Source organism: Rhinatrema bivittatum, chromosome 12, assembly GCF_901001135.1.
Source record: "Rhinatrema bivittatum chromosome 12, aRhiBiv1.1, whole genome shotgun sequence".
NCBI lineage: Eukaryota > Metazoa > Chordata > Amphibia > Gymnophiona > Rhinatrematidae > Rhinatrema > Rhinatrema bivittatum.
In genome coordinates, this window is record NC_042626.1 from 74,534,892 (window position 1) to 74,547,132 (window position 12,241).

At 44.0% G+C, this 12,241-nt stretch overlaps 1 protein-coding gene across 5 annotated transcripts in view; it reads right to left on the bottom strand.

Annotated features, from left to right (window-relative positions):
- Nucleotides 1-510: 510 nt before the first annotated feature.
- The window catches only part of GRB7 (growth factor receptor bound protein 7), a 189,403-nt gene continuing 177,672 nt past the window's right edge, over nt 511-12,241 (bottom strand). For all 5 annotated transcript variants that reach the window (XM_029572751.1, XM_029572750.1, XM_029572752.1 and 2 more), the window contains one exon: nt 511-2,237. In XM_029572751.1, the coding sequence (XP_029428611.1) occupies nt 2,091-2,237 (147 nt within the window). In that variant the 3' untranslated portion in view covers nt 511-2,090. The remainder of the gene's footprint in view (nt 2,238-12,241) is intronic.

A 12,241-nucleotide genomic window follows, 5' to 3' on the forward strand; every position in this document is an offset into this window, starting at 1 on the left:
ATTATGGTAACAAAAGTGTTTGTTAGCCAATTTTTCATCTTCTGTAACTTTCTGTATCCCACTATTCACCTCTGAGGTGGCTGCAGGCATGTTTAATTCAATGGGGCAGTTTTAAGTGAAAAGTGCTCAAGAAATGTACAGGTTTTGTTACTTATCTGAAGTTGGTGCTCTTGTTGTTCACTTTAAAGCTTTTTGGCCAGGTCAGTGCCCCGTGAAGCCTTTAGGGGCAACATTTTCAGCTCCTTGGGTCTCTCACAAGCACCCAATTCATGCAGTTTAATGCAGTCGTATCAGCCTGCAGCATCTGTGCCAGCCATCACCGCCTTGCTATAAAGACTCCACCCCCCACCCCACACCAAGCGAAAAGCAGTGATTTCAGGGGCACAAATTAAACCATCTTTGGTATACACTTACGGCTTCGTCAGAAAACTGTGCAGTTTGGTATCACGTGGGCAAAAGTTGTGCTTCTTCCGCTCTGAATCCAGTACAGGGTAAGGAACACGCAGCAGGAAAAATACAAGCTTTATTTAAGGAAGGGGTTGGATAGATATATAAATAAAGGACATGTGCTTTTTTACATATGTATACTGATACAGTGTCTGTACAAAAAAAAGAGCAAAAATTTGAAAAAATAACATTACTTATATAAAAAACAGGTCACAGAAGAACTGGCCCTTTTGGTATATACAGTGACAGTGAAGTGACAGCCTTCCTTCTGCCTAGGCTTCTGCTCTCCTTGTTCATCCCTTACATCATGCCAAGCAAGTCCTTGCACTATCCATTACCATAAGTGCAAGGCTGGGAGAGCTGCTGTGGGAAGAGGGAGCGGGCAGCAGTCCAGAGTCCTCTAGCTTTCTGTAGACATGCGTTCTTATGGCTGCTTTCAGCCTCTCAATGACAGTGGGTACTGCTGGGACTAAATGGAGTGCTACACATGCTCTGCTTCATGCAGATGCGATGACACCCAGCTTCAGCAGGTAAATTTCTGGTCTTGCCTATTATTGAAATTTCATCCCCTTGCACTATGGAGCTTGTACTCCAGCTTCTTCCATGTGAAAGCCAAGAATGCATCAGAAGAGGGGGGGGGAAAGGCAGGATGATTCTGAAGTCTCTCTCCAGACTCCTTGGAGAACTCAATTCCTCCACTTTTAGGATGTGGAGGCTCCCCCCCCCCCCCCCTCCTAATGTTACTGTGCCTGTATGTTGTGTTAGGTTTGCATTTTTTCCAGTTCACCTTCTTTTCCCTTCTCTGATGACCAGAAAGTTCCACCTGTAAGACCATCAGGGCTAGAAGTCCCTATAGGCAATGGCTCAGGCTGTCCATATCTGGTCACCTTACTCTAACTTCTTTCTTTCTCCCATAACTCTAACATACCCCCCACCCCCACTGGTCTTCTGTTGCCCTTAGGCACTCACAAAACCTTCTCTGGGGGTTTCCAACATGTTCCTCCTGCCCTGAGGGGCTTGGACTGTCCTTACTTATCTCTCTGCAGTGAATCCCAAAGTGGATCTCCTGAGCTGCCAAGAAATTTCTCTTTGGAATCAGTCAGTACCAACAGTAATCTCATGCATAGAATGCAAAGAAATGGAGCTGGGAGGGAAATGAGCACAGGGTAACTAAGGTAAGAGAAAATGAGAAATCAAGGTGAGGGCTCTTGCCATTGGTACAGAGTCAGAATGGCAGAGATCAAGTGATGAGGACTGTTACATATCAAATGGAGGCATGGTGCCAGGAGGGATTGAGAATCGTAGATCAAAGTAGACAGAATTAAATACAGTCTTATCCACCTTGTGTTCTTGTATTTAATTCTGTCTGTCCTTCAGATGTCCTTATGGTTAGATGGGACTGGGGCAGAGTCCTTCCACCGCAGTGAGGCCAGGCTCAGGCAAAGTCCTTACAGCGAGATGAGGCAAGACTGGGTGCTAGTACAGTACAGTGAGAAAATAAAAGCACATGCTGAGAAAGATTCTGCCAGTAGTCCCTTCACATGAAGCAATGGAGCTTCTGTACAAACTTCACTCTTGTATTGATGTGAACTCCTCTGCTGGGTAGTGCAGTCCAAGGGAGGGGGTGGGAGCACTGTGCTTTATCACAAGACAACAGAAGTACAGAAGTGCTGTAGTTTGCAGGGAAGGATGCCCTTGTTGATCTGGTGGAAATCCACCAGCTGAATCAGATCTGTAAATTTGGTTTGACCATCATCCATGGTGAAATAGGGTCTCCCGTCCTCTTCACACTGCTCCAGAAACAGGAGAGACAGAGCAAGACAGATGGAAGATTAGCACTGGGTATTACCAGAAGCAAAGTGCAGGGTTAGAGATCAGCGATTCAGTTACTTTCCTATTTGCCACCCTGACAATGTGGTAGGAGGATATTTTAATTTCACATGTGATAATATAATAGCTTCTCTCCAAAATTCTGATAGATCAGACACTCTTTGAAGTGATTTGCATAGTATCATACAGGCCTGCTATTGGACGCGCATTTTCCCTTACCCCTTATTCAGTAAGGGGAGGAAAACGCGTGTCCAACCCGCGGCACCTAATAGCGCCTTCAACATGCAAATGCATGTTGATGGCCCTATTAGGTATGCGCACGGGATACAGAAAGTAAAATGTGCAGCCAAGCCGCACATTTTACTTTCAGAAATTAGCGCCTACCCAAAGGTAGGCGCTAATTTCTTCCGGCACCAGGAAAGTGCACAGAAAAGCAGTAAAAACTGCTTTTCTGTGCACCCTCCGACTTAATATTTATTTATTTCGAGGTTTTTATATACCGAAGTATAGCAGGATGCCTTCACTCCGGTGTACAAGATAACAACTTAATACAGTTTGGTAACACTGGAACGAAATTAATAAACAGCAAGATAACAACTTAATACAGTTTGTAACACTGGATCGAATTAATAAACAGTGAACGGAGTAATGGACGGATTAAAAGGGGGAGCAACGATTACAAATGATTACAAACTTAAAAGGTTAAAAGGTTAAAAGGGGGAGCGGCAATTACAAACTGAAAAAGGGTACTTTACATCATATACAGGCGGGGGACAGCGGGCAGAACTCAAAGAGGAGCGGGGTAGATCGGGGGAAGAAATTATCAGGGATGAAGTGAGGGGTGGGAACGGGGAGGGGGGGATCTGGTAAGGGCAGGGGGAGGAGGAAATGGGGGGAGGACATTCGGGGGGAGTCAGTAAGATGTGCTAAGTGGTGGAGAGATGTGACGGCTTAACCGACTCCGTCACGGAAGGTTAGGTTGAAATACCAGGTTTTGAGTTCCTTTTTAAAAGATTTAATGTCACTGAGAGAGCTTAGGTAATGAGGTAGGGTGTTCCATAAATTGGGTCCTGCGATAGAGAAGGCTCTGTTCCTCGTGGAGGTCAGTTTGGCAATGCTGGGGAAAGGTATGTCAAGGTTCAATTTGCATGCAGATCTAGTAGGGCGTTGTGCTTTGTGAAGGTGAATCATGTCGTTGAGGGCGGGGTCGGTTTGTTTGAAAATTGTGTTGTGGACGATTGTTAGGGTTTTGAATTCGATTCTTTGTGCTATAGGTAGCCAGTGGAGACTTTTCAGAACGGGGGTGATATGATCTGATTTCTTCTTGCCAGTGAGGATTCTAGCGGCAGCGTTTTGCAACATTTGGAGTGGCTTTATGGTGGATTTTGGGAGGCCGATCATAAGAGAGTTGCAGTAGTCGAGGCTGTTGAAGGTCAGGGACTGCAGCACTGTACGGAAATCTTGGTGGTGGATCAGTGGTTTTAGATGTTTCAGGATGTGAAGTTTCATAAAGCCTTCTTTCGTTTTCACAGTAATGTTCTTTTTTAAGTTGAGTTCATTGTCAATCCAGATTCCGAGGTCTTTTGTTGTGTTTTTGAGTTGTATGCAGGTGTTGTCGATTTGTAGGAAGTGTGGGGAAGTTGTCGGCCATGGGTTGTGTTTGCCTATGAGGATGCATTCGGTTTTATTCATATTGAGACATAGTTTAAGTTGGCTTAGTTTGTCTCTGATGGCAATTAGGTGTTTGGCTGTGGAGGTCAGAGCCTCTTCAATGGAGTTGGAAACGGGGATGATTAGTTAAATGTCATCTGCGTACATAAAAAAAGTTAGGCTGAGACTTGAGATGAAGTGGCAGAGTGGGAGTAGGTATATATTAAAGAGTGTGGCAGATAGGGCGGAGCCTTGTGGTACCCCAGTGTCGAGGGGGAGGGGGTTAGATGAATTGTTGTTAACGGTGACCTTGAAGAATCTGTCTTTTAGGAAGGAAGTAAACCAGCTTAGTGTTTTGTCGGCCAGGCCAATGTGCGTCAGGCTGGAAATCAGGGTATCATGATCGACCGTGTCGAATGCCACGGAGAGATCAAGTAGGATTAGTAGGTGATTAAGTTTGTCGTCGAGGCCTCTAATTAATTTGTTTGAAAGGTTGATTAGTAGAGTTTCGGTGCTTCTGTTTTTTCTGAATCCGTGTTGTGATGCATGTAGGATATTGTTGTCTTCTAAATGCTCGTTAAGCTGGATCAAGGCTGCTTTCTCCGTCAACTTGGCGAGAAGTGGGAGGTTTGATATAGGGCGGTAGTTATTCAGGTCATCAGGGTCAAGGTTCTTCTTTTTCAAGATAGGAGTGATAGTTGCTGTTTTTAGTTGGGAAGGGAGTATCCCTTTTTCGAGGGATTTGTTTATGATAGCTGCAATGGTCAGAGCAATGACATGTGCCATTTCTTTTAGGTATCGGGTTAGGATTGTGTCTAGCTCGTGGCGTGCTGGGTTGATTTTTGTTAGTAGGTTTTCGGCATCTTTGTTGGAAATTGGGACGAAGTTTGTCCATGGAGTTGTGTTATATTTAGCGTTATGATCCTCCGTGTTTGAAAGGGTGTTAAAGGTGTTGGTAATCTGACTTAATATCATGGCGATATTAAGTCAGAGGTCCTGAAGAGTAAAAAAAGTTTAAAAAAAAAAATTTTGAATTCGGCCCGCGGCTGTCGGGCCGAAAACCGGACGCTCAATTTTGCCGGCGTCCGGTTTCCGAGCCCATGGCTGTCAGCAGGCTCGAGAACCGACGCCGGCAAAATTGAGCGTTGGCTGTCAAACCCACTGACAGCCGCCGCTCTGGGCTAAAAGGAGGCGCTATGGACGCGCTAGTATCCCTAGCGCCTCCTTTTCCCCGTTTCTACCGCACTGCCTCATTTGAATACTGAATTGCGAGCACCGGCGAGGGGCCGGTGCGTGCACCGGGAGAGCGGGCGTTCGTCCGCTGTCCCGCGGACTTTACTGAATCGGCCTGATAGTAAATAATGGTAAATAAAAATCAAAGGTCCGTCAAGCCTGCCCAGCATGTTGCTTTTGGTAGCAACTGCTGCTCTGTGCAGGTTATCCGTGTTAATCAGTTGCATCTTCCCTCGATGCAGAGAAAAGTGCCTGCGGTCTTCTTCGTGCGTTCATGGAGGCATGGTGAGGGTGAGGAAGCTAAAAATCGAGCAGAGATTATTTCTGATCTTTGTTCGTACTTTACCAGCAACAATCTACCTACAGGAAAAACCAGGTGCAAGCAACTGTGCGCATTGTGTACCCATAGCTGGTTTCAAGTCAAAACCATGCATGGATTTTCACTTTGAAAATTGGTGCAGAGCTTGCCAATAATAAATATACACAGTCTTGGTCCAATGTAAGCAGCATTTAAATGTGTAGCACCAACCCTAAGGAAATCTTCTGCCCTATGAGGTTTACATGGAACAAGATTGGGCCCAATATTAAGAGCTGGCCAGTTAAGTAACTTAAGCAGATAGAACTTATCCAGCTAAGTTATGATGTATATTCAGTGGCACTGCTAAGCTGATGAATATACGTGTATAACAAAGCGCTTACTGGATAAGTTCTAACCGGCTAAGTCTAGACCTGCTATCAGGTGCATCTAAGTTAACTGTATAACTTATGTGGCAAAATTTGAATATCTCTAATTAGTTGGATAAATTATGCAGCTAACTTGCTTTGCTCCAGCCCACCCACTACATTTATGCGGCTAACGTTTTAGCCAAAGGGAATGGCAAATAAACAGTGGATGTCACAATGCCTCTGTATTGCTCCATGGTGAGACTGCATCTTGAATACTGTGTGCAATTCTGGTCGCTACCTCTCAAAAAAGATATAGTTGCACTAGAGAAAGTGCAGAGAAGGATGACAAAATGATAAGGGGTATGGAACAGCTCCCCTATGAGGAAAGGCTAAAGTTAGGACTCTTCAGTTTGGAGAAGAGATGACTGAGGGGGGACATAATAGATCTACACAATCATGAAAGGACTTGAACAGGTTAATGTAAATCAGTTATTTACTCTCTCAGATAACAGAAGGACTAGGGGGCATTCCTTGAAGTTAGCAAGTAGCTCATTAAAATAAATTGAAGAAAATTATTTTTCACTCTGTATAGTTAAGCTCTGGAATTCATTGCCAGAAGATGAGGTTATGGCAGTTAGTGTAAGTGAGTTTAAAAAAGGTTTGTATAAGTTCCATGAGGAAAAATCCATAAACTGCCTGTTGTGACCTTCACTTCCGGACAGCTTCACTCCGCCTACCTTTCCTTTTCTGCGGCTCCTCCTGCTCTTCACGGACGCCTGGCTGCTGCAGCGTCCGCCTGCCGTCCTCTCCGGCGTTCCCAGACCGGTTTGGGCGCTGCCTCCCGCCATGTTCTACAGGTACCTTAGGGTGCGCATGCTGCGCGGCCCTCATTCTTATTTCCTCATTGGCACGTTCCTCAGGGGTTCCCCCTGTGATGACATCATGCTGCCCAGATATTTAAGCCTACAGTTTATTGCTAGCTGTTGAGTTAGCAAGGGGTATTCTTACAGATGGGATTTGCTCTCTGTACCCAGCTACTCTGCCTCTTCAACTTCTATTGGACTCTTTCTGCTAACGGGGTACCCGCTCCTCAGGGGCCTCTTTTGCTTCTTTCAGGTCACTATCAAGTAACCGGTACTCGCTCCTCGAAGGCCCATGTTCCCTGACCTTCTGCCTGCATCTATATCCTCTTCTATTTATTTATTTATTTAGCATTTTTCTATACCGAACTTCATGGTTAAATACCATATCAGATCGGTTTACATCGAACGGGGGATAGAGAACTTGTAACAAAAATGAAATAGTACATTATAATCAGAAGGAGAGCAGTAAAGTTACATTAAACAAGGACTATAAACTTGGAGGCTTTTCAGCTTGGAAGTAAGTAGAATAAAAGGCCCGAGAAGGGCAATAACTTAAACACAAAAGTTGTAATGAATTCAGATTAAACAGGAGATTAATATCTGAGGTATTAGGATAATAGGCAACTTAAATAGTAGCATGGTTCCGTAGCTCGTGAATAGGTTGTTTGTCTATTGTGAGTCTGAAGGATCCGAGAAGGCTTGTTGGAACAGCCAAGTCTTAAGTCTACTTGGAAGAATTCGCTATAGACACCATCAGTGAGTAAAACTATCATCCACTCCTCAGAGTTGTCTCCCTGGAACCAAGTACTCGCTCCTCAAGGGCCTGCCTCCGTTCCAGCATCAGTGCCATCTCCTTTGTGGAACCACTGTGTGAGTACTTTGCCAACGAGTCTCCCTGCTCCTCAAGGGTCAGCTCTCCCTATCTCAGGGCTTCTCCATATTTGGGACTCTGTGAATGTTCTATTGTACTCCTACTTATTTATTTATATACCGACATTCGATTTGACATTTCCTATCCCCAGAGGGCTTACAATCTAACGGGCGGATTTTAAATGCCCTGCTCGCGTAAATCCAGCTGGATGTACGCGAGCAGGGCGTCGCCAAATGACGCGGCGTTTCGGGGGCGTGACGTGGCGTTTGGGGGGTGGGCCCGGGGGCGTGGTTTCAGCCCGGGGGCATTCCAGGGGCATGGCCGCGCCCTCCGGAACAGCCCCTGGGTCGGGTCTTGGCGCGCCAGCAACCCGCTGGCGCGCGCGGATTTATGTCTGCCTCCGGCAGGCGTAAATCCATGGATAAAGGTGGGGGAGGGTTTAGATAGGGCCGGGGGGTGGGTTAGGGAGGGGAAGGTGAGGGGAGGGCGAAAGAAAGTTCCCTCCGAGGCCACTCCAATTTCGGAGCGGTCTCGGAGGGAACGGAGGCAGGCTGTGCGGCTCGGCGCGCGCAGGCTGCCCAAAATCGGCAGCCTTGCGCGCGCCAATCCCAGATTTTATAAGATACATAAGAACATAAGAAATTGCCATGCTGGGTCAGACCAAGGGTCCATCAAGCCCAGCATCCTGTTTCCAACAGAGGCCAAACCAGGCCACAAGAACCTGGCAATTACCCAAACACCTAGAAGATCCCATGCTACTGATGCAATTAATAGCAGTGACTATTCCCTAAGTAAACTTGATTAATAGCAGTTAATGCATATCTTATAAAATCCAGCGTACTTTTGTTTGCACCTGGTGCGCCAACAAAAGTAGGCGATCGCGCTATTTTTTAAAATCTACCCCTAAGTTTGTACCTGAGGCAATGGAGGGTAAAGTGACTTGCCCAAGGTGACAAGAAGCAACAGCGGGACTCAAACGCTGGTCTCCTGGTTCATAGCCCACTGCTCTAACCACTAGGCTATTCCTCCTCCTTCCTACTCATTCTCTCAGTTCTCTCCACTACAGCACTGCTACCAGAGGAACCGCTGTTCCATTGCCTGAGGAATACTAGTCCAGCCGGGTTACATCTTCTACTCACTACTGCCACCTCTGGTGGCTTCTCAAACTGTCTAAATAAAGATAAATCTGTGTTTGTGTGTCCAAGAGCTGAGCCCATATCGATTGACTTCCCCCCGTGGGCGTGGTCAGCTGCCACAGTGTCCAAGGGTCCACCCAAACCTCACTAATTATAACACTGCCATTAATTAATAAGCAATAGTAGCTTGAGATCTATTTAATGTTTGGGTGCTTGCCAGATTCTTGTGACTTGGATTGGCCACTGTTGGAAACAGGATGCTGGGCTTGATGGACCTTTGCTCTGACCCAGTATGGCATATCTTATGTTCTTATGTATGTTCTTATATATTTATTTCTTTGAAGGACACTTCTGTACTGAGTCATCTGGCTAAATGCTTTTGAATATGGACTTCATGAGATTTTATGTAATTTATGTGCTACATAACATAACATAAACCATACTAGGTCCATGAAGGCCAGTTTCCTGTCTCCAACAGTAGCCAATCCAGGTCACATGTACCTGGCAAGACCGCAAAGGGTAGATAGATTTCATGCAGATTATCCCAAAGATAAGCAGTGGATTTCTGCAACACCACCTTAGTAATGGTTTATGGACTTTTCCTTCAAGAACTTGTCCAAACCTTTTTTAAATGCAGCTATACTAATAGCTTTCACCACATCCTCTGGCAATGAATTCTAGAGCTTAATTATGTATTGAGTAAAAAAAATGTTTCTCATATTAGTTTTAAATGTACAACTTAGTAACTTCATTGTGTGTGTTTTTGTACTTTTTAAAAGAGTAAACAATCGATTCACATTTACTCATTCCACTTCACTCATTATTTTATAGACCTCCATCATATTTCACCTCAGCTGTCTCTTCTCCAAGCTGAAGAATCCTAACCTCTTTAGCCTCTAAGAACATAAGAACATAAGAAATTGCCATGCTGGGTCAGACCAAGGGTCCATCCAGCCCAGCATCCTGTTTCCAACAGAGGTGGAACACTAAGAAGATCCCATGCTACTGATGCAATTAATAGCACTGGCTATTCCCTAAGTAAACTTGATTAATAGCCGTTAATGGACTTCTCCTCCAAGAACTTATCCAATCCTTTTTTAAACACAGCAATTCTAACTGCACTAAACACATCCTCTGGCAACAAATTGCAGAGTTTAATTGTGCGTTGAGTAAAATAGAACTTTCTCCGATTAGTTTTAAATTTGCCCCATGCTAACTTCATGGAGTGCCCCCTAGTCTTTCTACTATCCGAAAGAGTAAATAACCGATTCACATCTACCCGTTCTAGACCTCTCATGATTTTAAACATCTCTATCATATCCCCCCTCAGTCGTCTCTTCTCCAAGCTGAAAAGTCCTAACCTCTTTAGTCTTTCCTCATAGGGGAGCTGTTCCATTCCCCTTATCATTTTGGTAGCCCTTCTCTGTACCTTCTCCATCGCAATTATATCTTTTTTGAGATGCGGCGACCAGAATTGTACACAGTATTCAAGGTGCGGTCTCACCATGGAGCGATACAGAGGCATTATGACATTTTACGTTTTATTCACCATTCCCTTTCTAATAATTCCCAACATACTGTTTGCTTTTTTGACTGCAGCAGCACACTGAACCAATGATTTCAATGTGTTATCCACTATGACACTTAGATCTCTTTCTTGGGCTGTAGCACCTAATATGGAACCCAACATTGTGTAATTATAGCATGGGTTATTTTTCCCTATATGCATCACCTTGCACTTATCCACATTAAATTTCATCTACCATTTGGATGCTCAATTTTCCAGTCTCACAAGATCTTCCTGCAATTTATCACAATCTGCTTGTGATTTAACTACTCTGAACAATTTTGTGTCATCTGCAAATCTGATTATCTCACTCGTCGTATTTCTTTCCAGATCATTTATAAATATATTAAAAAGTAAGGGTCCTAATACAGATCCCTGAGGCACTCCACTGCCTACTCCCTTCCACTGTGAAAATTGTCCATTTAATCCTACTCTCTGTTTCCTGTCTTTTAGCCAGTTTGCAATCCACGAAAGGACATCGCCACCTATCCCATGACGTTTTACATTTCCTAGAAGCCTCTCATGAGGAACTTTGTCAAACGCCTTCTGAAAATACAAGTATACTATATCTACCGGTTCACCTTTATCCACATGTTTATTAACTCCTTCAAAAACGTGAAGCAGATTTGTGAGCAAGACTTGCCCTGGGTAAAGCCATACTGACTTTGTTCCATTAAACCATGTCTTTCTATATGTTCTGTGATTTTGATATTTAGAACACTTTCCTCTATTTTTCCTGGCACTGAAGTCAGGCTAACCGGTCTGTAGTTTCCCGAATTGCCCCTGGAGCCCTTTTTAAATATTGGGGTTACATTTGCTATCCTCCAGTCTTCAGGTACAATGGATGATTTTAATGATAGGTTACAAATTTTTATTAATAGGTCTGAAATTTCATTTTTTAGTTCCTTCAGAACTCTGGGGTGTATGCCATCCTGTCCAGGTGATTTACTACTCTTCAGTTTGTCAATCAGGCCTACCACATCTTCTAGGTTCACCGTGATTTGATTCAGTCCATCTGAATCATTACCCATGAAAACCTTCTCCATTTTGGGTACCTCCCCAACATCCTCTTCAGTAAACACCGAAGCAAAGGAATCATTTAATCTTTCCACAATGGCCTTATCTTCTCTAAGTGCCCCTTTAACCCCTCGATCATCTAACGGTCCAACTGACTCCCTCACAGGCTTTCTGCTTCAAATATATTTAAAAAACTTTTACTGTGAGTTTTTGCCTCTACAGCCAACTTCTTTTCAAATTCTCTCTTAGCCTGTCTTATCAATGTCTTACATTTAACTTGCCAACGTTTATGCTTTATCCTATTTTCTTCTGTTGGATCCTTCTTCCAGTTTTTGAATGAAGATCTTTTGGCTAAAATAGCTTCTTTCACCTCCCCTTTTAACCAATTCGGTAATCATTTTGGCTTCTTTCCACCTTTGTTAATGTGTGGAATACACCTGGACTGTGCTTCTAGAATGGTATTTTTTAACAATGACCAAGCCTCTTGGAAAATTTTTTACTTTTGTAGTTGCTCCTTTCAGTTTTTTTCTAACAATTTTTCTCATTTTATCAAAGTTTCCCTTTTGAAAGTTTAGCACGAGAGCCTTGGATATGCACACTGTTCCTCTTCCAGTCATTAAATCAAATTTGATCATATTATGATCACTATTGCCAAGCGGCCCCACCACCGTTACCTCTCTCACCAAGTCCTGTGCTCCACTGAGAATTAGATCTAAAATTGCTCCCTCTCTCGTCGGTTCCTGAACCAATTGCTCCATAAAGCAATCATTTATTCCATCCAGGAACGTTATCTCTCTAGCGTGTCCCGATGATACATTTACCCAGTCAATATTGGGGTAATTGAAGTCTCCCATTATTACTGCACTACCAATTTGGTTAGCTTCCCTAATTTCTCTTAGCATTTCACTGTCCGTCTCACCATCTTGACCAAGTGGACGGTAGTATACCCCTATCACTATAG